The 26,013-nt window shown below is 44.6% G+C and overlaps 1 protein-coding gene across 2 annotated transcripts; it reads right to left on the minus strand.

The window, feature by feature from the left end:
* Positions 1–271: 271 nt before the first annotated feature.
* On the minus strand, positions 272–25,263 carry LOC147050983 (ATP-binding cassette sub-family C member 4-like). Of its 2 annotated transcripts, none has more exons than XM_085919781.1 (31): positions 25,190–25,263; positions 24,711–24,821; positions 24,013–24,133; positions 23,721–23,945; positions 23,557–23,646; positions 23,215–23,378; positions 23,010–23,135; positions 22,689–22,938; positions 22,424–22,531; positions 22,266–22,355; positions 22,006–22,197; positions 21,811–21,905; positions 21,665–21,751; positions 21,494–21,590; positions 21,147–21,332; positions 20,610–20,741; positions 20,493–20,530; positions 20,196–20,290; positions 19,655–19,801; positions 14,222–14,301; positions 8,964–9,114; positions 8,287–8,406; positions 8,111–8,221; positions 7,941–8,041; positions 7,644–7,835; positions 6,264–6,419; positions 3,951–4,040; positions 3,328–3,500; positions 2,919–3,024; positions 2,049–2,183; positions 272–337 (listed from the first exon to the last, which is right to left on the minus strand). In XM_085919781.1, exons 1-31 carry the CDS (start codon positions 25,261–25,263, stop codon positions 272–274), a joined length of 3,909 nt encoding a protein of 1,302 aa, XP_085775907.1. The 2 variants fall into 2 exon arrangements, with proteins under 2 accessions (XP_085775907.1, XP_085775906.1); XM_085919780.1 differs by having other exon boundaries at positions 21,141–21,332.
* Between the last annotated feature and the right edge of the window lie 750 nt (positions 25,264–26,013).

Here is a 26,013-nt window from a genome sequence, read left to right on the forward strand (position 1 = left end):
GAGTATAGCCCAAACAAGGAGAATAAAAGCTGTCAATGGAATTAATAAATTCAATATGTGCACTCTTTCAATCTCCGGCGCAGGATTGAATTCCCTCCGAGAAGCCCGCCGTGCAACGTAGAGTAACATAGCGAGGTGTTATCGGTAAACAGTCACGCTATCAATAAAGGCACAGACACACACCAAAGTAGACATTCCAGCCAAATAAAAAAAAATAATACTTCCGCTAGGGCTCGGTCGCCGCCGACGGTCAAAGCCGCTCTCCAAAGTGTCAGAGCGACGTCTCAAAGACGACGTCCTGGAGGTGGCGCGCCTCTCGCTTTTTGTTCTCGTACACCTGCAAGAATACGAGGGAAAGCGGCGTCACGGAATACGAACGCGCAATCGCCACGCCGATCTGGCGGCGCCCGTGTTTATGACAGCTGCAGTCGGCACTGGCTTGAAGGGATTTGTCAGCCGCTCAAGCATGCCAGAGTGGCTTATTTAACGGAGTAAACGTCCAATTCCGCTGATAGTATGGACGGATTTATCTAGGAAACCTTGAATTCTTCATATAAACAGTCGGCAGCCGCACAACTGCAATGAAGACGACATTACCTTACCTTGAATATGATTTTATATTTACAGACTGCTGGAAAGTAGAAAAAAATAATAATTGGAACTAATTAATTTACATTACAATGATTTTATATGAGGAAAAACATAAAATATAACTTTGGATGCCTGCCATATTCGTAGAGTAGATTGAACCATGGAGGGGGAAAAAAAAAAGCATCCAGCTCTGAATTTAATCTGACACTTCCATTTTTGTGTGCTTTTCTATTAAATTCTATTGAGAAAAGAATGGCATTCACCGACAGAGGAAAGTTTGACGAAAAAAAAGAAGAAGCTGCAAACAGGAAGTCCGCAACGCGCGATATCCAGAGAGGCAGCGAGAGGGCCTCTTTCAAAGCGCACAAAGCCGAAAGAGCTTGATATCAGATTATTGAACGTGTAGAAACTTGAGTGACAACTATAGAAACTTGTCACACAACATTTCAGTATTTAATGTAAAAGTGGTGCTAGACAGTAATCTGATGAAAGGGGAAGCGCCGCACAATGCGGGAAAGGAAAAGGAAAAGGGCTCGGACAATACGTCGCCGCCGCCGGTGGAGCAGTGTGCAGGCACGCTAACAGCGCAGCAAATAATAGCGCAGTGTGCTGACTCTTTCAAATCACTATTTTACTCATTTCACTCCTCTGGCTGACGAGATGGACGGGAACTGATAAAGTTGTGAGAAAATGAAATGATGCCCACTTTTTCTCATTGCACAAAGGCCCGTTTGAAGTTGCAATGCAATGCTATCTGCCGCCCCAGACAGATGCGCCGAGAATGGCGCCCAACAATGACGAGCCTGCCGCTCTTATCGCCCGTCGCTGTCCGAGGGGGAAATACATCACAAATGAATTTCACAGGGAAAAATATGGACGTTCTCTATGACAGTAATCCCCATAGAAAGTTTATCCCCAATCACCGTGAAGTTGAACTCAATATTTCTTCAGGAATCATCTCTGAAATGATCTCAAAATTATGTGGAGGGGGATTATACGGACACGTTTTGTGATCATATCTGAGGATGATAAATCTACAAAGGGATCGTTTCTCTTGAAATTAATGTTCTGCTGGCTGTAGTACTTTTGCTGAAAAGCATTCTTATATTGTCAGGGCTCATTTTTTGCTTCACTCGATCAATGTCAAAATGGAGTGCCGGGCGAACGCTTCATCATCGTTTCTGATGCAACACTCGCTTCAAAAGTTAGCATTTTGGTGATTCACGTTAGGTTCATCGTGTGGAAAATATTTTGAAAAATGTTCTGTTTATATTCTATCATGATGGTCCGGCTATCATATCAATAAATTAAACTGGTTGACGAAGAAAACAAATCATGGGCAAACAAGGGCATACAAAAACTGAAATATATTCTCACTATTATGGGAAAATATTATGCCAAAGTCTAATTGTAATACAATGGAGGGGCAATATTTTGTTGATATTGTGTGCGATTACCTGTTTGGCCACGTGCAGCAGCAAGGCAGCCTCGGCGTGTCCTGTCTGCTGGACCATTTGATAGAAAAGCCCTCGGTGGTTCTGGAGCAGCACGTAAGGTTCATCATATTCATGAATTTTGCTGGCATCCAGGACCTGCAATCACGCAGGCAACGGTTACTGTTTTGCTCGTGCCAGGCCAGCACCCGCGTTTTACTTTTAATTTCCCAAGCTGTTCAAAATTTGTCCATTTTACGGTGGCCGGACAAGTGTTTGGTCCTGCAGAGCCCTCCGCAGACTCTTGACAAACACGTCCACAAATGGCACTAATTGGCACCTCTGCAGGCAGTTGTAGGAAAAGAGCCAAAGAGAAAGTGGCACGAGAGTCGGCTCAATGAGAGGAAACAACGTGAGGGAGGAAGGCGGCAGTGCTGTGACAAAATGTGGTGATTGAATTCAGTCTCTGCGGAGGTTTGTTGAAAGCCCTTCAAAAATAAAAGGTGCCTTATGACCTGAATGTGTCGTCTTTAAAGGGCGAGTACTTTGTTTTAATTGTATAGTTCTGGTAAAATTCGACTTGTTAGCTTAAAAAAAAAAAACTTTTATGAAAGCCACAGTTCGACCTTGCAGCATATGTGATACAGATGTTGGATTGTGTTGAATTGGATAGATTCCAGTCTAGTATTTGTAAAAATTAAATACGTCTCTTTGTCTATGTGAAGCCCTTTGAGACTGCTTGTGATTTAGGGCTATACAAATAAACTTGACTTGACTTGACTTGACTAATGTCAAAGTGCAGGAAAATATTTTATTCCAAATACAAGCAGAGTTAAATCTGAATGTCTCATGAGAACCTTGAGGACAATGGAAAGTTACCGCCTTGCAACCTACCAGTATTCTGTCACAGTCAATGATGGTGTTAAGCCTGTGAGCGATGGTGAGCACGGTACACTCTTGAAACTTGCCCCGGATCGTCTGCTGGATCAGGCTGTCGGTTCTAAAGTAGCACAGAACACAACACCTGAGAACAAAACACTCTTCCAAAAGCACCCCGGGCGGGGATTTTACGCGGTGCACTACAATGCAGCGAGGTATGCGTGGCAGGAGACGTGACAAAACAAAAAGGTTATCGGAGCTCCCTTTGCAAAGTGTTGTCAGGATGTTTAGTGGGGGGAGGGGGGGGAAATGTAAACACTAAATAACATTAGCATTGTCTGTCTGACATCGGTGTTGATGAGCCTATTTTTGTTTTTGTTTGATTGAACTCTTTTGGAGTGCGACTTCTAAACTCTACGGTGACCTCGGGTCCACATTGGCCGTGGCCTCGTCGATGACAAGGATGCGGTTTTTGCGTAGGATGGCTCTGGCCAAACACAGCAGCTGCCTCTGGCCCATGCTGAAGTTAGAGCCCGACTCAGTCAGCAGCGTCTCCATCTTATTGGGCAGTTCCTCCACCGCCGCCTTCATCTGCACCTGCAGAGAGGCAGAGCACGGCCCCCGGCCCTTCATTACTCCCTTCTAAAGGATTCCCGCTGAGATGCCTTTAAAGAGCCATCCAAACACACCCATTAACCGCCTGGCACAAAGCAAGGCCAGGTCCGCCGATGACCTTGGCCAGTGCTCTCTTGTGGCCAGCCTCGAGCTTTAATCCAGGCCACCAAACCCATTCAGAGGCAGGACCAGGAGCCGAAGCCCTTCGCTGTGGGGGGAGCCTTCATCCTGATTGGCCTGACTGCCCAAACACATCTTTGAATGCTTCCCAGTTACAAGCCGCACATTGAGCGGGGCCCCATGGCCCTAATGGGATTTCCCCCCCATGACTTGTGGCGAGCAGGGAGGCTGAATGGCAGCATTGTACGGGGGGACAGAGGGATCCCCCCCTGGGCCGGCAAGGGGGAATCATTCAGAGACGGGCTGGAGTACCTCTCGGAGTGCATTCCACAGGTCCTCATCTGTGTGCTGGCTCAAAGGGTCCAGATTCTTCCTCATGGTGCCCGTGAAGAGAACCGGGTCCTGTGGATAGACGGATATAGAAAGAGAAGGCCGTGGCCAGTAAAGATAATGACTAGGGCTCGGATGCGTGAAAGGGTTAAGACGGGCCTTTATGGAGCACATCTAGGAAATGTGTGTGTGTGTTTGGAGCAGGGGGGTCACAAAAGGCTCGATACACTCAGTAGTCTCATTCAATGCTTGGGCCGTTTCGCTATGTTGATCTTTTACTTGAAGGAAAAATATGGCAGAGAAATGAATATTATACATTTTGTACAGTTGCCAAATTGGTAAAGATTAGTCAAATAAAAGTCACGTGCGTGTGTGAAATGACTCTTGCAACAGTCCAAGCCACACACACTATATATCTATACGCTTTCTATATATTTCTTGGTGAAAGGTAAGGAAAGACGTAAATCGCATGCTAGGTTTGTTAACTTGACACAGAGTTCTTCCTACTTTGATTGGGAGTCCGCTTACTTCATTTAACTGAAGTGGTTGTCATGTATATTTGTGTGATTTGAAAGGTTTGACTGGATGTGAGTTAAAAGGCGAAACGTCTGTGAATCTGTCAAGCACGGCGATATAGAATCAGGCATCCTAGGTCTGTTTATAACTCCTCTCAACATGTTTATATGTGGGGAGACAAGACCGCACCATCTTCCTACAAAAAAAAACACTTTTAGAAGTTTACCTGTGCTTTAGATGCTCCACTGCTTTATTTCCAGCACTCTTTTTTTTTTTTTTCATCCCCACCCCTGACAGTCAAAATAGAAGCGTGCCATTAAGTCAGCTGAAGTCCCAATTCAAACTAGTTTTGTGACATACTTTAATAGAGGATTTGCCGTTCTGTCGGATAAAAAAAAACGCTTTCAAGCACAACTTTCCATTCTGCGATTATGTGCTTCACTAATTCCTCTGTTTGCTGCACACACACACACACACACACACACACACACACACACACACACACACACACACACACACACACACACACACATATATATATATATATATATATATATATATATATATATATATATATATATATAAAAACAATTTTAAAGTCATTCAATATTATATAATATTCATACAACAGTAATTCAATAGAATGTGCAATGGCTCCTTTTTAATGCCATATGCTAATAGAAGCTTATCCTAATCACATCTGCGGCTGGCAAATAATGAAACTCCTCACCGCAGCATGTATCTCATGCATATCGTACTCGACATTCTAGAAGGGAAAATGAGGAAACCTAAAATTACGTCCCAATCTTTTCCACGCGACAGGTTGACTGCGTATCGTGTCATCTTTGACATATAGCGAGTAAAAGGGTTTTCAGATGAATGTGTGCGGTTTGTAAAACTTAGTGCTCTGCAGAGTGACATCTCATAAAAGCGTGTCGTTACACTTGGGATTTTCCCCGCAGGAGCAAGTCAACACAGTCACATCGCATCTATCTCATTAGTTGGGACCAGGAGGGAAAAGTTTCTCCAAAGTGGCGGCGATGCCAGAAAACGATCAAAACCACATCGATTTGTTAATGAACGTGTTTTGGGCTTTTTGGCTGCGACGGCGAGCTAAGTGACGGCATACAAGGGGGCTCTGACTGTGAGGATGGGGAGACTTGGTCTAAGCAGCTTTCACATGTTTGGGGGGTTGGAGGGCTAATCCCCTGTCAGGGATGCGGAGCTGCTCTCTTCGCGGTGCGGGCCGTGGGAGTCTCCTCCCCTGCCTCCGCTCGGCTGACACTCACCCGCGGGCTGGCATTTTCCTAATGCCGTATCGCTTTCAACAAGCGGAAATAAAGTTAAACTGTCTTAAGGCGTCCGTTTGTCTCACTTGGAGAAATCCTCTGAGTGACGACTCTTACTTGTGTTCGATTTTAGGCAAAGCCGCCAAAAGCATGAGGGTTTATGTAAGCAGTGACACAGAATGGTTGGAAACTAACAAGCTCACAATATGGCTTCATTTCACTCTAAATGTCATTTAAAGCACCGTAAAGAAAAATATGAGAGAAAGTTTAAGGGGATCATGTCATAATATGAGAAGGAGGAAAGTCATTGTTTTCTTTTTGGTGTTGTTCATTTAGAACTAGCATAGAAAAAAAATGGCTTATGCATCAGGATGCATGCAAAAAATGATGAATTGTAAGTCATCCAACTCCGGTACAAGCAGTTGTATCCCGACTTATCTGTTGGTTTATATTTTCTAATGAAAAGTAGTAAGTGGTGATAACAACTGACCTGAGGGATGATGGACATCTTCTGGCGGAGGGTGTGCAGACCGATGTCGGACGTGCGGAAGCCATCGATCGTGATCTTGCCCTCGGGTTCTGCCAGCCGGAACAAGGCCGAGATCAGAGAGCTTTTACCGGCGCCGGTGCGCCCCACAATGCCCACCTATAGAGGACGGATAGAAAACTGACTTTGCACAATCAGAAAAAAATATTTTATAAAGGCCAGAGATACATACTCTTTAAATATCATTACAACGATTGCACAATTTTTCTCTTTTTTTAATGCAAATCTCATCTTTCATTTTTCTGTGTTTACATAAAAACTGCTTATACAGAACAGAATAGTTTCAAAATCCGAAGAATCGTGTTTGACTGGGTTAGACTTTGCGTGTGATTGATGTTTGGTCCGCTCCATGAAAAGTTCTCTTAAGTGAAACGGATCTGCGTGACAAAGAATTTTGCAGACCACTGTATTGTGAAACATGGAGGGTGGGGTTTGCACAGACTTGGAAATCCCCTTGTGTTTTTGTTGCGGTGGAGCAGTGTGTTTTCACACAATTCTCCAGAGGATGCGGGATATCAATGGTGCATGATGGCATTTTTTTTTTTTTTTATCACCTTCCATTGGCGGTGTGGATAGCCACTGACCAAGTAATCCAGCTTGTTGTGAAAATTTGTCATATTTGCGTCAAGGCGACTTGGAAAATCAGCTTATGTACAGTATGTGACCTTGGTGAGGAATGTTGTGGTTCTATGGGTCACATGCAGCAGAGTTGCCCCCCACCACTACCACCACCACTGCCCCCTCCTTCCCTTCCCTCCCTATGTCAGAGCCAGAACCTCCACACTTATCAACCTATTCATTGTGAAATCAGCCGCCCTGCCCAAGCATAGCCATGCAAAAACACACCCCCTTGCATTAAACACAATCCCAATCATCCTCAACCATCTCTCTCCATATGCCTTCCCTCTTCCTCTCTCTCTCATAGCGAATAAACACTTGTCACCGGCAGGTAGCTCAAAATGCAAATGTGGATCCACTCCAACAGTCTTAATTACAAGATATGTATTCCATGAATCACAAATGGTATAGTCCTGGAGAATCAGCAGCACAATATGCTGTCCTTTAATAATTGATTGGGAAAGAATGCCACGTAACAATGAAGCACATCCCACCTTCTACGCCGGCTGCATATCAACCCGCGTCACGGGCCGTGCACACCGCTGAGAAAGATCTCGTCTTTGGAAACAAGAACTATGATTATTTAGAAGGAGCTTAACACAGAAAAGCCATTTATGGCATTTGTGGAGTCGACCATTACGATGCTCACTGATCTGAAGTCTCGTGGAACTTGATGACATCATGCATGTCTATGTGGGCGTGTACCTTTTCTCTGGATTTGAAGACCACAGTCAAGTCCTTGAGGACTAAGGGCTCACTGGCACTGTAGGAGAAGTTGACTGAGTCAAATGTGATGGAGCCTCTCTTGGGCCAATCAGGAGGCGGCTTTGTGTCCGTCTCCCAAGGTGCTTCGCTCTTCAGCTCGGCGTACTCTACCACCCTCTCCACCGATGTCATCTATGAAAACGACTCCATTTAAATGAACTCTTGTCCACACAATCCTGATCTGCCTTTAGACTTTTGTTGACTTGTTTGAAAGTTGCGCTTGAAGTGATATCACACCATATTCTCGATCTCCGCGCTTTGTCTGACGCCCCACTGGAACATGCCAGTCAGTGTCACGGCGTATGATAGAGCCAGACCAACTTTACCCGGGTCCAGGTCTGAAACGAATACACGCGTGGTCAGATGTCGAGAAGCCGTCACATGGCTACGGGAAGTCCATTCAGTACCGTCACTGAAATAAAGGCAGCCGAATGTCGGAATGCTGATGAAAATACAACAAATCCCATCGAGGCGCACGGCAAGCCAGCGAGAGGTAGTCAGGAACAAGAACCAGGCTTCTATTAGCAAACATGGAGATTTTGTTAAAAATCAGTAAACGTTGCTAAGTTGAGCGTTTTGTGACCTGAGTGAAGATCTTGACAGTCATCAAACAGCTCCCGAAACCGCCGCTGAACTTTAAACGCTCGGATGGTGCTCAGACCTTGCAGGGAAGTCGAGAGGTGGGAGAAGACGGGACTCCTTGCTGCGGCAAATCAACATTTAGCATTTTATTGTACACATTTATAAAAATGCTCGTTCTGCACTTTCATGCATAATAATGGACAGTGTTTTAATGGAGCTCAGTCAAGCAAGGACTTTAAATGTTAGCTAGTGATATTCTCGGCGTCTATATGAAAGCGTTTTATGGAAATGTTGCAATTCAGCTATCTTTTGTTTGCATTTGTCAGGCTCACAATGCTGAAATGTTTCCGCTTAAAAGCTTAATTCTTGAAGATGACACAAGCTATTGGAGCAGTGCGTATTCGAGCCTTTTACGCCACGGCATCCGAATAGATGAACTCAAGCCCGGTCATGCCCACTTGGCATTTTCCCCATTGTATGTGATGTCATGAACTCCCGTCTCTTGAGGAAATTGCGTGTGGCCGAGTCAGAGGCCAGTGCCACCTTTAGCCTTTATGCTAATGACCGTGGAGCTCCTCAATAGTCTATTAGCATTCCTGTGGTTCGGCTTTGTCTACCACTGCCAATAGACATGGCGACGCCCCCCCCCCCCCCCCCCCCCAAAAAAGAAAAAATTACTGGTCGCCTCCAAGCGCTTGATCTCCCTGGAGGTCTGAAGGTAGTAGCGTCGCAAACACAAGAAGCCGATGAAGAGAGGAACAAACGGGATGAGTATCCAAGGCATGATGATAGCGGACACTATGACCACACCAAGCACTTGCAGGAACACCTGAGGAGACAAAAAAACAACTTTGACTGTCTGTCTGCACGCCACCGTCGTATAATAAGTAGCAGCAGGTTAGCCGACTCACTGCACGCGTGGAAGGAAAACTACGGCAGTGCTAATTCTCACTTAGAAGCAGGTGAGAATTTAACACTTAGCCGCAGCTCATTTCCGAGCAGCCCCCCTACGGTGAAGCCTTCAACACCTTAAGTGGAGGTGGCAGGCATGAGGCCAGACCACGCTGACTGTCCACTGGCCACCAAGAACCACACTCCGTCCGACCATGACAACACACTGACTCGCCAGCTGTGGCTTTAGATCTGACAACAGTCATTTCACGAAGGGTCAAAAATGTGTGCTCAAGTTAAGTGTGTATAATGTATCCATCCCCATTATCCCCCTGAATTTAGGTCACAGTACATCCCTGCTTTCAGCCATTTTAAAAATCAATCGAAAAAATGATCCTAAATATATACATATATACTATACATATATACCATGATCACATTCAGATATTTTATTGATTTTTTTTACGTGATGAAAAGCTTCTCCGGTTCATTCCGAGATGATATTACCAGTGGAAGCACCGGCATGGTGGAGCCCACACAATCACGCGGGGAGTGGAAACTATGAAGCACATCCGATCCCGAGAATTTCACACTACATAAGTTTCAATCTGAGTCTTGATGGAAGGCCAGCAGACTGCGGCGAGAGATGGCGCACGGGCCATTACTGCGCGCTATCAGGCCTCCTTCCTTGAGGGCAACACACATGAAGTGAACAAATATCTCCCCGTGCTCGTCTTTACATCATGCTAACTGGCTTCGTTCATTTCAATTCTAATTGGGCCCATTTCAGTCGGGCTCGCCAGGGCCCGAGCCGGAGCGCCTTATCTGACGGCAGGGGTCATCAAAGGGGACGCATGAGGAAAAGGAAGCCTTAGATAGCACCCCCCCTCCGGGCCTTTCTGTCGCCATGTCCACCCGTTTGATGTCATCCATTTTGCCCGGTCTGCCGCTTATCGTGTCAGGATCGGGAACACGGCGGCTCCCGCCCACCACTACACACAGATGACTCCGATAAGTCATCCTCACCCTCTCGGCCCACGAGCATATCTCGCCGGCGAAGCCACACAGGAACAGAAAACTCCCAAAGCCACATCCCGTCGCACATAAAAGTGGATGGATGGAAGAAAGGTTTCGTGTACAAATAAAGAATTAGCGTTAATTGCTCTATAGCGAGGAAAAGAAAGCCACCGCACGCATGTGATTGATTCATTCAAGCACAAGCGCTGTGCGCAAAGTCCATTCGGATCCCCGCGGACCCTAATTGCTTTATTTGCTTTGACGATAGCATCTCCTCTTTGATGTCACAATAAATGGGCAAAATTGAAGTTAATCGTCATATTTGTTTGGGCCAGCGATAGCGCGGTGCAAAGTAAACGCTGGGCTTTTAATGAAACATCCCTCCGGATACGAGGAGTCAGCTCGCTCGCCGGCCGCAACCTCCTTCTGGCTCCTTTTTATTTACTGACAGCGCGCCACGCTCGCCACTGGGAAAAAAGTGCAAACAAAACAGGAAATGAGGGGAAAGCACGGCAAAGAAAACTCCTCAAAAGAAGTCCTCTGTCATTGCCGGATTTTTTTTTTTCTTCTCCTCCACACTTTCTGTGACAGGGCGGCACAATAAGCTGCAAGGGTCAGTGGTACTGAAACAAAACAGGGCTGTTCTTCTCGGACTGCGGAACAATGTCGGTGACCCGATCCATTCTGCTGTGTCTTTGGGCTTTATTTTAGCATTAAATGCCCAGATGCGGATGCCTTTCTTTGACTGTGGACACCTCCTTCACATTTGCTCCTTGTGGGCCATATTCACTTCATAAAGCTGCGTTTTGTTGCGTGATGGGTCGAGGCTGACACATACTGCGGTGGTCTCGGTCGCCGTCTACATTGGTGGCTCAAGTAGTCCTCGGATTAGGGCCTTTGTGTGCTATGAAAAGGTAAAAGAAGTCACTTATTTGGGCTCAGTCAAGCTGCTGATTTCCAAGCCCATCGTGGAAATAAGAGAAAGGCTTTGAAATAGGCTCCAACTATAAATCATTTGTGCCCACCATTCAGTCATCCCCGCCTTTTTCTCCTCCTCGGCGACACAAAACACATTTCTAACGAAACGGGAAAGCTGTGATTGGTGAATCGCGGAAAGCGCAGGATTCATCATTCTGACACATGGGGAGGTTTTGGGGGCGAGGCGGAGACAGCGTAAAAGAAAGTTCCCATGCTTGAAGGACCCCTCCCGGACTGGGGTGGTGTGAGTCACGCCAGCTGAGAACCGTAGGACCACAGCATCCTGGATGATGCTCTGCATCATGTGACCTTGTGTCACCGATCATACAGTCACCTTGATTGTTTTTTGCTCCATTTCTTCCATTATTTGGCAGATGTCACTTTGTACTTTCAGTTAGGGCAATTTAGGTGGGACGTTATTTACTACGAACCTACTTTCTTAAATTTTCCAAGTCTTCATCCGTCATTTCCAACATCGCAGCTTTCTCCAACTTACATTTGTTTTTGTTTTTATGATCGTATTGAGATTTATAAGGCGACACGCCGCGGACATCTGCTTTTCTTTCCCGAAGTAACCTTAGCAGCGCCCGAAGCTTTGCCGCGCATTCTTGACTTATTCTGTCACCGGGGCGGTGAAGAACCAGAGAAGACCCGGTGAAATCCCATCCCGCTACACTGACGGTTACGTCAGCACTTCTCATATCCCACAAAGCCGATGAAGAAGCCTGACACACAATGTGCCGCCGTATGGGCGCATACACATGAACAAAAAGAAACAAGATCCACCCGCCAGTGTTTTTTTAAACAATAGCCATCTTCTCTCTGTGTTTTGCGAGTGTCCTCTGTGCTCTGTCGGTGTCTATAGCACGACGAACAAACCCCGGTGATTTTCTCTCTAATGACTACTGCGGGCGTTGCTGTTGTGATGCTTGAATTAGGAGGCAATTTGTATGCTTTTATTTGCCTTCAATGAAAAATTGCAGTCACGGGAGAATGACTTTGCAGGAATGACATTACAAAACTATTCCTTAATTAATTATTCAATGAACAAACAGGTTCAGAAGTCTATATACTTATGTTCATAGTAAGTGTGACGTGGTCAAGAGCTCTCAGAGGAAGTTCTGAACTGACAGGACCCCCCCCCCTTCCCACAACCCCCCTTTTTTGTCCTGCTCTGCCCCCTCTGTGAAAACAAAGCCAACTCAGGATTTAAAGGTCAAGTCCGCACAAAAGCTAATAGTTCACAAAGCCTGAGGTGTTTTTAATTGACATTTCTCTCTTTGTCGCCTGGCTGTGAAGAAGAGAGAGAAGAAGACTCTCCCTTTCAGTATACTAAATTACTGCAAAATAAGACCTGTTTGGAAAAAAAAAAAAAATGGCCGGTAGGGTGTAACCAGGTTTAGGGAATCCCCTTGTTAGGTGGGCATGAGGGTGGTGCTGCTAAAGTGCTTACTTCAGCATAAAAGGGAGGAGGCTCCGGTGCAAATCCCCTCACAGAAAACGGGCTCTCCCTATAGAGGGAGATAAACCAGTTAGGGCTTTGTTTATGAAGTTTCACTTTATTCCTGCCTGACAACCATTTAGACAAAGACTATGGGGGAAATGTTCTCCCAGGAATGAGCAACAATAGTCGGGATCAGCAGCTTTTCTGTGCAGCTAATGCTTTGATTTAAAGAAGGGTGGTGGTGGTGGTGGGGGGGGGGGGGTACCCTTCCTTCCTTCCTAAAAGCATTAATGATCTGTGGAAACACCTGCAAACAAAAACTGAAAGTTACCCAAACAATACAGCTTTGTCCAAAACGGGGAGTCCCGAACTTAAAAGGCTCTCAAGACTCAAATTTTGGTGCCTCCCCTGGACCAAAAAAAAAAAGAAAAACACAGTAGACATTCAAATTCACTTGGGATCTGTTTCTAAAATATGGCACAATTATCATGCAGTAATTTCACACTTTTTTTTTTTTTCAAGACAATTGACAATAACCAGCATAATTGTCCAGTAGGTCAGGTGCAAAACGAACATACGTTTTCACTTGCGGCCTTGTAAACTTTTCATTGCTTTCAGCGTCGCCGGCGGGCTCTTCTCTCAACTTATTATTTTACTTTTGCCATTCTTCACCTTATCAAAATGAAGTGGACAAAAAAAAAAGCTTTTGTGCGTGCCATCTTTTGTGCTTTGAGCATTTTAAGATGGCTTTTGTCTAGCGCTAGATGGGTATCTGCCACAAACATCACTCAGGCATTGTGGAGTGGGGGGGATTTGTTTTCAGCGCGCCTTTGTTCCATTCTTTGGCCCTAACCAAGGAGCCACGCCTGCTCCTCTACCTCCAATTGTGCTGCGAACATTCCCTTCTTTGTGGAGCGAGGCGCATGAGCTGGCGCATCTCCGCGGGCTTTCGTGGGAGATGGTGGGGGTAACTTAACCTGCTCATGCATCGGGGTGGCCCTTGGCTAGCGAGACCTAAGCCAATAAGGACAATTGGAATGGATGAATCATTTCAAATTGAAAATTGAGTCAAAATAAACAGAGGCGTTCAACATGTCATCTCCAGTGAGCCAAACCACAGTGACATAATTTTTTTTTTTTTTTTTAAATAATTGTGCGAATTTAGCCTCAAGGGTGCCCCTTGCCCTGTGGCCATCTTTGCAGCTCCACCCCTGCAAAAAACGACCTCACTTCCTCTCAACACCTCATCCCCGTCATCCCCTCCCGACTGTTTCGCTCCACATCTGAACCATCTTCCTTTGTCCATTATTTCCTCTGTGCCACCTTTTTCCTCTCCCAATCACTTGCTTAGGCTGCGTGGACATTCTGCGAAAAGGCCGACTGTGTTGTGTCGCACTACGGGAGCCACGCCCCCCCCCCCCCCCCCCTCGCACCCCTAGCCCATGAGGCACTTTTATTAAATCTGCGAAGGCGCTGGGCCGCGCTGGCAGGTAATCCCACAGTAATTGTTTCCAGATTAGGGGACGCGCACCACAAAGCAGGTTTAGCCAGGCATGAAATGGCCTCCCCGCGCTGCAGCAAGCAGACCTGGCGAGGTGAGACTCACCTGGGTGAAGTCCACAAACGTCGACGGCAGCATCGAGTCTAGGAAGCCCATGTCTTTGGAAAACCTGTTGAGGATTCTTCCTGTGGAACCACGCCACACAAAAGAACACATAAAAAGAGATGTTGAACATAATTGGAGGCATTTCTATAATTTGCCTGACAGTAAGTCACCCAAACTAAATAACTTGACCTACCAGCAACTTTATGTACAGCACACTTTAAAAACTATGACGGTATAAACAATATACATTATTCTAGCCGCAGCCATTTTAATTACTGCTGTACAACGTTTTGTTTGTATTGAGCCAACTGAGACGAGTGTATCACATCTGGAAGGAAAAAAAAATAAAAAATCATTTATCGCCTCAAAACAATGACTCATTTGTTTTCCATTTCATGAAGAATCTCTCTGATGAATACGTGCAGGAGGCTTTTGTTTGGCAACAAAAGGTGGCTGGTGGTGAGGGCAACACAAACTGCCTGTCTGCCTTCTTGTTATGACGTTAATTGAGCTGCCTACAATCTGCTCAGGTATTCATTATTTTGAATCTTTTTTTGTTTGTTTCCTTTATATTGCCACAGAGAACATGGTCAGATCCTCCAGTGACTCTCACATACTGTTTACTGCAGGGTCACTGAAAGTGACAATCCCCACGCCACTCTGCTTTAAGACTTTCTTTATCGCACCGTGACTGAGTTTCTGTGACAAAAAAAAGAGAAAAAAAAGCGGCAGTGCCACCTATTCCACCGTCACTCAACAATAAAAGTGGAACAAAATAATATCGCTGTATATCAAATTTTCACTCCCGATTTAATTTACAATACCCAATATCAGATATGAATATTTTTTGCAGGTTAATTCCCCAGAGATGAACCAAGGTTTTTATTTCAATTTTTAGTTTCCATATTCTTTAGTTTCATCGATAATGTATGACGATTGTGGTGCATGAAAAATTCATATCAGGAATTACTCTGCAAATCCCACCCCTGACTAAGCAAGCAAATATATTTTGATGTGACTATATGAATGCAAGCTTTAAGAAGGCGGAGAGAGGGAGGAGGATGCGGGAGCGTGTGGCCCGCCGGTGGAGCCGTGGCACCACTGACCTAAAAGTTGCCTCCCAGTCACTGCTATGGAGGTGGGCCCTGTAATCACCTCTCTCCACGGCTGTAAGCGGCTTACGGCTTTATCCAAAATAGCGCTCCCGCCTAAAAACATGCATGCGGACGGGGCCGGGCTCCCGCATAACAGCCATTGCATAAACCCCGCCAAAGCATTATTCCCCCGCAACGAGCCAGCAATGCTCCAAATCAGCGCTGATTCAAAGTCAAGTGGCGTAAGCATGTTGTACACTCGGAGGCAGACTAATCGTATTCGCGGTGTGAGTGCCCCTTTAGCATACAGACATCCCGAGGGGAGGGTTCAAATAAGCGAGGTAAAGCTTCGCTTAGCTGCTGCTGCTGCTGCTACTATGCTAGCGAGCAATCTTGCCGGAGCCTGGAAAAAAACCGCTTGTCAAAGCGTGTTTGTGCAGGTTCCGATAATATTTTATGTAATGTTACCGTCTAAGCCACAGATGACCCAAATTCTCGCAAGCCTCAAACAAACAATGGCGATGAGAAAGGGATATGTTTCTGCCGGTTACATCATGCGACGCTCCAAGCATCAGACATCAGTCAACTATCAGCTGTTTGACGTGACAAGCGGCTCGGTGAACTGAGAGGGAATGAGCTAGAGATCCGGATGCATTACGCTCGCCGCGTTTACGTGAATGCAAATGCCTGTGAGGTGAGATCAGTGCGGGACAATGGCTTCAATCACTGGGAGCTTGTCAACAATATCAGCTTTTGTGCCAAAATGGCGATCAGTGTTTCAGCGATATGCGCTCGTATCAAACCATTTCTCATGCTTTGAAGACACCGGTGGTGATTTGCGCCACTTTTCTAGGGCTCAGGAAATATCAAGCCCTCCCAGCTTAGGTGGAGATAGCAGGTGAGCGGGCCCCCCCATCACATTTAAAGAAGTGGAACAGTTGGGTCCGGCTCGAGCGAGGCGTGTGGCAAATCGCTGTTCCCTGTAAACATTGCGATAAGGAAGCAACTCCGCGTGTGGGCACCGGCACACTTAGAGAGGTCTTTTCAAACAGGAAAGTGCAATAATGTCATAGAGGGGGGAGTGGGGGGGGGGGGGTTGCCAAGGTTGGAGGTGGCACAGCTCACCTGCACTTTCCATGAAGGGCCCAGGGGGCCTGGGGCAGCCTCCCACCGCCGGCACCTTGCTGCCAATACTAATACATTCTAAATCCATTCTCTTCGCTCTCACCGCCAGGCTTGTGCAATCTCCCTGCCTTCCCTTTCATGCAATTAAATAGTGCAAGTGCCGAGCGAGGGGGAGCTCTATCAGCCACGCTGCACACACACGCGCGCGCCGCTCCATCTCCACATTCAATTTACACACTTCGATATCATCATCCTGCTGTCTGCAATACTTCCCCCACTTTGCATCCTGGACCAGGAATTCAGATATTTTGAGAAAGGAGAAGAAGAAAAAAAAAATAACTGTTTCTCTGTAGACACAATTAGAATCTCACATGGAGGAATTACAGATTCAATGTTCAGCAGGGAGATGGACCACTGTGTTGTTGTGAAAGGCGAGTGTGGGGTGTGTGTGTGTGTGTGTGTGTGTGTGTGTGTGTGTGTGTGTGTGTGTGTGTGTGTGTCTGTGTGTCTGTGTGTCTGTGTGTCTGTGTGTCTGTGTGTCTGTGTGTCTGTGTGTGTGTGTGTGTGTGTTGACTGCAACTCAGCTCCTTAAGTGTGCTGATGAGCCAAGGCTCTGGCCTGCAGTCTCTGAGGGGATTAAGCCACTCAATGACACTAAATTACAGGGATCAACATCAGGCTCAGCACATCCACCACTGTCTGTGCTGCTCCAACTGGATCACCTTTGGATGAATGGTTCTGTTTCAACTATATCTTATGCTGAACTCCAAATATTACGTTTCGATCAATACAAAACTAGCAGCCATTTGCATGAGGTTATGAGTAGATGTTAACGTGAGTTAACTTGGTGAATTACAATTTATCCCGTCGATCAACACTGACATAAATTGGTACTGAATGTCTTGAATTTCTGATACAGAAGACATACAAAGCCTTACCATCGGTTCCGAGTCGGTAGTGCTGTAGTGCATTGTTGCTCGGCACATTCAAACAGTGACAAGTAAGACCTTTGTGCAGTGATGCCTGAAAGGGTAACCTTTACCTCCGAGGCCCACACTCCAATGCTCAGCCTGTGCACAGTGGCGGTATCGCTAACTCGCGTCAACTATTGTCAAATCTCTAACAAGATCTCATACAAAAGCTAGATTGCAAATTTTATCTTTACAAAAAGATAGAGCCCCGTCAAGGTTGAAATGCTAACTAAAGCAATTTGTATTCATTTGTATCTACTGAGGTTAGCATGCTTAGCGGAATAAGGATGATTATCGCGAAAATGCTCTATTATAATCTGCATTTACAGTTAATTTTAAATGTATTTATTTCTTGCTTTTACGGCACATTTACAGTTCATTTTAAATATATTTATTTCTTGCTTTTAAGACCAATGTGCGGCGCTATGACACACCGAGATTCATTGGGTGGAAAAGTTCCATCATGACCCACATGGCAAAAAGAAAATAAATTGTATATGATAAAACGGTTTTGTCGTCAGCGGATTGCTTTCTGATTCGTGTTACGGATGGATAGAACGCTACCATTTCTTTTTGTGGCACTCAAAAAACTATTTCTCTATCTGTATTTCCTTTTTGGATATCCATCAAAACTGGATTGGATGATGCCAGGAAAATATGCTTTAACTCCTTTACTAAAAAAAAAAAAAAAATCTGATGTGTTGCTTTTGTGTACTGACTGAAAGACAGGCATCAAAACAATATCTTCTGCGTTCAAGCTTTAGTCGGATTAAATACCACTCAGAATTATAAACTAAATCTATCAACTAATACCGCTCTGAACTGAGGATTCTTGTTGTGTAGGTGTCATTTTTCTAATTCTATGCTTGCATGAGATTATGCAGGTGTTCCTTAAATATGTCCCGGCTGCGGTTGTAAACTGGCGACGCTACGGCGTCAAAGCATCACGCAGGATTTGAACAAGGTTTAAATTCCATTATGCAGACATATAAATATGACAAATCAATTAATAATGACTATCTTGATCTCTGAAGCATTAGCCTGAAAATCCAGTGCTGCTTTGTTTGCCCTCCTGCAGGCCAAGCTGTAATAATAAACGGACCGGTCACACAATAGTCGCCGATAGCTCCAATCAGATAAGCGTTTGTGCTAAGCCTCTCCAGTGTGCCAATGTAACACACACGATTACATTATTTCAAAGTGTTTGTGAATAGATTAAGTCACACCCAGATAGTCCCGACACGCCGCACGGAAGCAACAGCAAACATATCGGTGACGGATTGGAAGACCAGCAGTGTTTGCTATAGGAACACACACGTCTTTGTAAAAGGCGAGCTTTGACGCTACGCCTGCCTCAAACACCCTTAAATCATATTGAAGCAGTTGACGGTGACTCATTAGAGCCATACGAGCCGCTCTCCTGTTGCACATTCCCACCAGGGCCGATTGGGTTGTAAATGCATTGCCTCTATCAGGAGATTAGACTGAGTAATTGTCTCCTGACAGGTGAACAATGACCAGGAAAAATGATGTCTTCAATTTTTTCCTGCGCACTTAGCCAGCTGACTTCAGTTTAAATGACAGATTGTTAAAAAAAAATAATGAGAAGTTACACAGTGATTGGCAAAAAAAAGATTTGAATTTGTTGTTCGCAGTTGACTTGTGCTTGAAAGTGGAGTCAGGCTTGTTTTTTAAAAGCACCTATTTTTCAATATAAAAAATAGTACAAATAATTTGTGTACATTAAAAAATGTACATATTTTACACAATATCTATGGGTTAAAACATGCAAAAATAGGTACCTTTATTTTTCCTGCTGTCACTGACTACGTATAATTTTTGAATGTGTTTATGAGAAATGTTTCAATGTGTATAAAACATTTTTATATCCATATTTATTCAAATACGCTCAAATCAACTTTGTTCCTATCGCACTTGATTCGGTGTAATTTCAACCTCAAATTGTAATGAAAAAAAAAACATCTTTCAAAATTTTAATTTAAATATTCACTATTTATAATAAAATACTTTTTAATTGTAGTTTAATTAGTTATATTTTTTGGTAAACATATATTTCTTAAAATCAGTTTGTTTGAGCAGAATTTCATCTCAGGTAAAAAGTTAAATTGTACAGCGTAAGCATGTTTTAAAGAAGCAAAGCGCAGTCTGCTCTCTAGTGTTGACTTGTCAGAATAACCTCAGTGCTATTTGAAATAAGTTGATGAACAAAGTCAGCCCCTTACCAATTGGATTGTTTTGGAAAAAATGCACCGGCGTCCGTAGGATGGAACCAAACATGCGGTTGTGAAGGGTCTGGGCCGAGTTCACCAGGACATTGAAGAAGACCAAGTTGCGAACGAAGCCGAACACCACAGCCGCACCTGTTAAACCTTTCGCACCAGAGGAATCAAAAAAAAAAATATCAGAAAACTCTGATGCCGTCTTCATGCTTTTTTTTCTCGAGGACAGACGAGTTTAAAAGGTCTTCTGTATGCGAAACAAATGTCATCCACTTAAGTGCCTCTTTCTTTTTGTCCCCTGTATTTTTGTGAGTTTAAGTACACATTGGGAGGATAAACGTAACCTGAGCGTAGACAACACGTAAGGGGCCGTCATCTCTCAACACAACTGAGGCCCATATAGTCACACTTGGCCTTGAAGGCCTTGGGTTACTGCCAAACAACCGCCAAATCCTTTTTCTGAAAGGATGCTGTATTGTATAGAACAGAGACATGCAGTACTTTTTTTTTTTTTTTTCAAAGGTGAACAATTAGCAAGATTGACCTGCATAAACACTTAGGTAGAGGTCAAGGTCCAGCCGTGCTGGGAGGCTTCCATTGTGGAACTGCGTTACGTTGACGTGCTGCTGCCCGGAGGCCCTGCCGGAGAAAAGAAAAAACAAGGATACGTAAAAGAAAAGAAGCGACACAAACAGGACTTTTATTCACAGTCGCAAAGCAAAAGGTCACCTTCAACAAGCGCCACATCAAGTCATGGTTAACATTTCATCCCTAAGTTTTCACCTCAACACAAAACGACCTTTTTTTTTTTCTGCAAACAATTGTATGATAAAAATCTTACCAATGAGCAAGCCACCAGTCCTGCAGCACAAACGCCACCTTAAAAAATGAATCAAATCTTCATTTTTATGGAAACAGTCAATACACAATTCCATTTGACAAATTATCATGGACTCACGTGTGCGAGAATGTTAAGAAGCAAGAGGAGGATGAGAACCAGGAAGTTTGCGCCTGCTCTAAAATATTTCCCATATATTTGCAGGCCGATTGCTCCCTGCTTGCGCCTTTCCTCCTCCGTGGGCTGCGCTGCCTGCACATACACATACAATCCATCATTGAACAGCACAACGCAAGGGAAAGGTAAGCCTGTACTGCTCTCTAGAGGAAAAATGTAAACACAGCATAGTTGTATGAATACTAGTCAATTAAGAACGATGCATGAATATTCGCGATCCATTTTAGGCACAATGAAGTCAATACATTTATGATTAGAATTGGAATTTTACAAGGGTCAGGTATTAATTAGCAAGGCTGTAAATAGTTGGAATTTTATAAGAGCCAGGTCTTTATATGAATGTCAAAGGGTAATAATTTGTAACAATATATTTTACAATAATCAAATTGTCTTACTAGTGGCATCTTATTAAAAAAAAAACGTCTTTGAACAGTCGATTAAAATAAACGACATCCGTAACCCAGTTGCATCTACCGGCGCGCGTGTCTCGTCCATCAGCGAGTAACAGGAGGCGGACAAGGAGGACATGGAGGACATGGACTTGTCAGAAAGAGTCAAGGTTGTGCCGGGTCTTTCCTCCTGGCTGTCCTCCTCCTTAAGGAGTGAGGTGAAGTCAACTCCAGAGCTTTGCAACTCTCTGTAGCTCCCCTTGGCCACCATTTGACCCTGACGAAATGGAAAACAGCCATGAGACATTTTAGTTCATATATCCATATGAATGATGGTTTGTCGATTGTGCCCTGTGATTGCCTGGCAACTACTTCTGGGTGTGTCCACAATCAGATCACCGTTGACCCTAAGAAGGTCAAGAAAATGAACTCCCTCACCTCCTTCAAGACTACAATTTCATGGGCAACCTTCAGATATTGTAACTGATGAGTGACGAGAACACGTGGCTTGTCCCTGAGGAGTCCACAAATGCACCTGGGGGGGGGGGGGGAAATATCAAAATTGTTCAAGGGAAAACAGTTGAATATGACACAGCGCCGCTGTTTTACTCTTCAAAGATGTGCTTGCCGACTTCAGCGTCCACAGCGCTGAGGGGGTCATCCAGAAGGTAGATGTCTGCATCCCGGTACACTGCTCTGAAAAACACAGTCAGCGGTCAAGTCAAAAGAAAATGCCTTGTATCTTTTGTGCACACCTGGCCAAGCTGACTCTCGCCTTCTGTCCTCCACTCAAGTTGGCTCCTCTGTCTCCGACGGATGCCAAGTCGCCACCAGGCAGCAGCTCCATGTCCTGGGCAGGGTCCAAAAGCAGTCCTTAAAAGAGTCACTCCAAAGTGGACTTACTGTAAGCTGCAAGAACCTTCATGGGGGGGAACCGGAATAATTCTCACTCTCTTAAGGGCGCAGGCTCTCAGGACTCGGTCGTACTTGAAGCGGTTGAGCTCTTTGCCGAAAAGGATGTTGCTTCGAACGGTGCCGGGTAGAATCCAAGGCTGCTGGGAAGTGTAGGTCACGTCTCCTCGGATTTTGACCGCGCCACTTTGCTGACTCATCTCTCCCAGGATGGCGCTGAGGAGAGACGACTGATACAAATTTTCAAATGAGACAGCCCCAAGCCGATTTTACGAGTTCCTCTCGATGGCGACGCTACCTTCCCGGAGCCAACGGGACCGATCACAGCAAGCAGCTGATCGGGTCTTACTGTGAAGGACACATTCTGTAAAGTTGGAGCTTCTTGTATCTGGCAGGAAAACATGTAGTCACTGAAAATATTTCAGGGTTCTTTTGGAAAACCTTATTTATCCTCACCTTGTCCCAATAGCACACCAAATCCTGAATCTTCACCATACAGTCTTTCTTCTCTTCCGCCAGGAGTACCAGATGCTGAGGAGCAACTTCATCCAGGTGGAGAAAATTCTAACAGGTATCATGCAACAGCTTCCTTCAGTCGTGATATATCGGCATTAATGTCTTAATAACACTCACAGGTCAGTCCATTAGGTACGCACATAATTCAAACCAAAAACCTTTGGGATTTAACAGAATCAGTTTTTTTTCTCATCTGCATTCTTACTTGAATTCTTTGAATGCTGATGAGGGCCTCCGAGACCTTCTCGATGGCGAAGGGAAAGAAGAGCGTGATGGTGAGTCTGACGGCGCCGTAGAGGGAAACGGCCATGAAGGCAATGCTTGAAGACAGCCGGTTGCCCGTCAGCACGTAGACGCAAACGGTGAGGAAGATGATGAGCTTGCTGGCCACGAAGAACGACGCCATATTCAAACCACGTAAGTAGCTGCTCTTCATTATTTTGGAGATCTCCATTCTGTGCCATCACAAATTAGTCGTCAGGGGATGCAAGGGGGGGTGTATCGGCCGAACAGAACGAAAGCGAACCTTCGGACTTCATCCACGAGCGCGGCGAAGGCTTCCTCCCACCCGTACATCTTTATCACACGGATGCCGGCGATGACCTCGTTCATGGTGCGTATCCTATCATCAGTTAGGACTGCCGTGTCAGCCCTAAAACCACACACACACACACACTTATGGCAGTAGCGAGACAACAGTTGACTTTATGGTCATTTTGATGAGTTCCAACCTCAGTCTGGAAAACAGTCTTCCAAACATAGCCTGCACTGGTATAAGGACAAAAAAGACGGCCATCCCCGCGAGGCATGATGGACCGATCCAATACATCAATAAGATTATCACCGATACTGCTTCCAGGGGGGCGATCCACAGAAAGTGCAGATAAAGTGTTACCTGGGAGAAAATGACCATCAATTAGAATATACAATACAATATTTCACAACATTACTGGTTACAAAACCTAAAACTTGAATGTTCGTGACATATTTCAGTGACTTATTTTGACGATTAAAGCTTACAGCTGATGGCAGCTCAAAAATCACTACCTCAAGTATATTACCAAAGAGATTACCTCATCAAATTTGTTGACGTCATTGGACAGCAGATTGACAATCTGTCCTGTTGTCGTTTTAGTCAGCGCCATGTTGTTAAGACTGAGAGCCTTTGCAGAAAAAAAAGAAAAAAAAAATTCATAGAGGAACTTAAACGTTACTCAATAACGCCGCCCTTCCGTACCTTACGGTAGATCATGTGACACATGGCCACACGGATTTTCATGCCCGCTCTTTGGACATGGTAGAAATAGAGATGGTGGAGGATAGCCATGGAGACGGTGGACAGGCAGATGCCCGCCGCGTAGCCATAGGCCTTGTGGATGGCAGTTGGGCCCGTGGTATCGGGACTCTCAAAGTACTCGATGAGCTTACCGAGTAACACCGGCTGAATGACTTTAATGACTTCCTAATGGAAAAAAAAAAAGCAGACAAGTTAAACACCCCAAATCTATCCTTGCCTTCTTTGACTTCACCTGTATGACGAGGTACACTCCAAGACGAGCGTTGGATTTCCAGTAACACTTGACGATGACTCTGGTGAGTTCAGGCTGTCGTTGAGCTTTTGTTGCTATCTTAACTTCTTGATCCCAATACCTTTGAAAAGTAGGACATATCAATATTATTACATCAGCGCTGTGTGATTGGTGCTTTAGCTACTTAATCATGTTTCCACTGGTGTGCACATGAGTGAGGGTCCTCAGCTCAAAGAGCTGCTGACAGCACCATGTTGTTCCTTCATCAGAACCCTCTTGACAGCCAAGCCTGTTGACCGGACAGCATGACACTAAATGTCATATGCGACTGTGTGAGCAAAGCAAGACTTGGTCCTGAATTGAGCTCTAATAGTCAAAGCGTCTCTGCAAAACAGACTTGGTTGGTGTCGGAGCTTCGGTAATACTTTCTATATATAGTATATATCACATTTCCTGAAAGGTTGAGGGGAGGCGGCGGAGGAGGGGGGGGTGTTCTGTACTTTATCTGCATTATACATTCTGCACATTTGAGTAGTTTATTTACAGTTGGACTGGGGTATGGTTTTGAATTGTTGAGCTATTATTTAGCTCCAAGCCTCTATTATAAATTAAATGAAAAGATGTGAGGAGGTTATGTTTTTGTTTCTAAATGCAGATCATGAATAGAAATAGGTTGTGAATACACTAGGTATTCTCACCACTGTAACTCTTCCCCAAGTCTGTCTGACGCATCCTCAGGAAGAACTTTGTACATGTCATCTTGTTCTAGCCTCCTCTTGGAGCCAGTCTTGAACAAGGGATTCAACCAACTAGGCAAAACAAACATAGTCAATGCCAAAAAAATCCATAAGCAGCAGTATTAGTAGTATGTGCATGCTTTTTTTTTTCCCCCGGGATTAAATTCGACCAATGTTCATTACAATATCTTAATATCTTTGAATGCAAATTTCAAAATGAAAAGATCCACTTGTCAAAGACCTTGAAGCAAAAAATAAAAATACATATTATAACATGCATATTCGTGCGCTTTTGCGCCCTCGGAGTTTTTATTTATTATTCCACATGCGCTCCCTTTTCAAACCTCAAATTGAAGTTAGTTTTCATCAATTGCATAATATTTTAGCATGACTGACAACACAAGCAATTGTGTCAATGTCCGCTGTCGCTCTTTTCTTACCAGAAGAAAAGCTTGGAGAAAAGATTAGCCTTTGAAAACGGATTATCCTTCACGTCTTGACGCAGAGCTTCCATGTCACTGGGAAAATAACACGGGTACTTTCTCTGCCACCAGAATAGTTTTAAAAAAAAAAAAAGGTTGAGTTTACGTCAACATTGCAATCGGTAACATTGAGGAGAATAAAGGACACTTGTTTCTGGTAGAAACGCCGGCTGACAGTTGCGCGTGTGTGACGTAATCAAGCCCACCGCATGTTGTGGTTGGCCGGCAGAAGTGTCCATCTATCACTTACTACTGTCTCCTAATAATTAAATATATAAAATGAAAAATAAAGAGGATAAATTTGATGTATACAAACAATAGGTTAAGTAGTTTTCTTAATTGGAACGTTATTACTTAAAATGTGTCAAGCAGAACATAAAAGAAACGCGAGATGAAGTTTTGCGCCATCTAGTGGATGGTAATATTTGGTAATATCATCCATCCTTTCCATGGGAGCGCCTTTACAATTTTAGAAGTAGGTTCAGTGGTCAGGTTTGCTTACTTGCATTAGACGGACCATTCCCTAGAGATAAGTTAACATGAGCAAAGAAATAAAACTAGAGTGCGTGATTTATGAAAAAATTCTTGATACTTCAGGTGTTTCGACAAAAGCATGCAACAGCACCCGAAGATGGAAATCATGAGTCATCCTCTTTCCCTGAAATAAATGACAAACTATCGTGGACTTTGCTTCCACCGAAACGTAACTTTTGCCATTTCCTGTGTTAATAGGATGCATGGTATTCCTTGTAGACCGAAAGAGGGGCACACAAAGGAGGTGC

Source organism: Syngnathus leptorhynchus, chromosome 9 (assembly GCF_054491065.1).
Source record: "Syngnathus leptorhynchus isolate UIUO chromosome 9, UIUO_Slep, whole genome shotgun sequence".
Classification (NCBI taxonomy): Eukaryota; Metazoa; Chordata; class Actinopteri; order Syngnathiformes; family Syngnathidae; genus Syngnathus; species Syngnathus leptorhynchus.

Coding starts and splice junctions, on each gene's coding strand:
- LOC147050983 (XM_085919780.1), bottom strand. CDS start 25,263: ATGGAAGCTCTGCGTCAAGACGTGAAGGATAATCCGTTTTCAAAGGCT. Junction 19,802..20,195: donor CTACCTAAGTGTTTATGCAG/GTCAATCTTGCT, acceptor CTGGTGCGAAAG/GTTTAACAGGTGCGGCTGTG. Junction 2,184..2,918: donor TTGACTGTGACAGAATACTG/GTAGGTTGCAAG, acceptor GCGTGATTGCAG/GTCCTGGATGCCAGCAAAAT.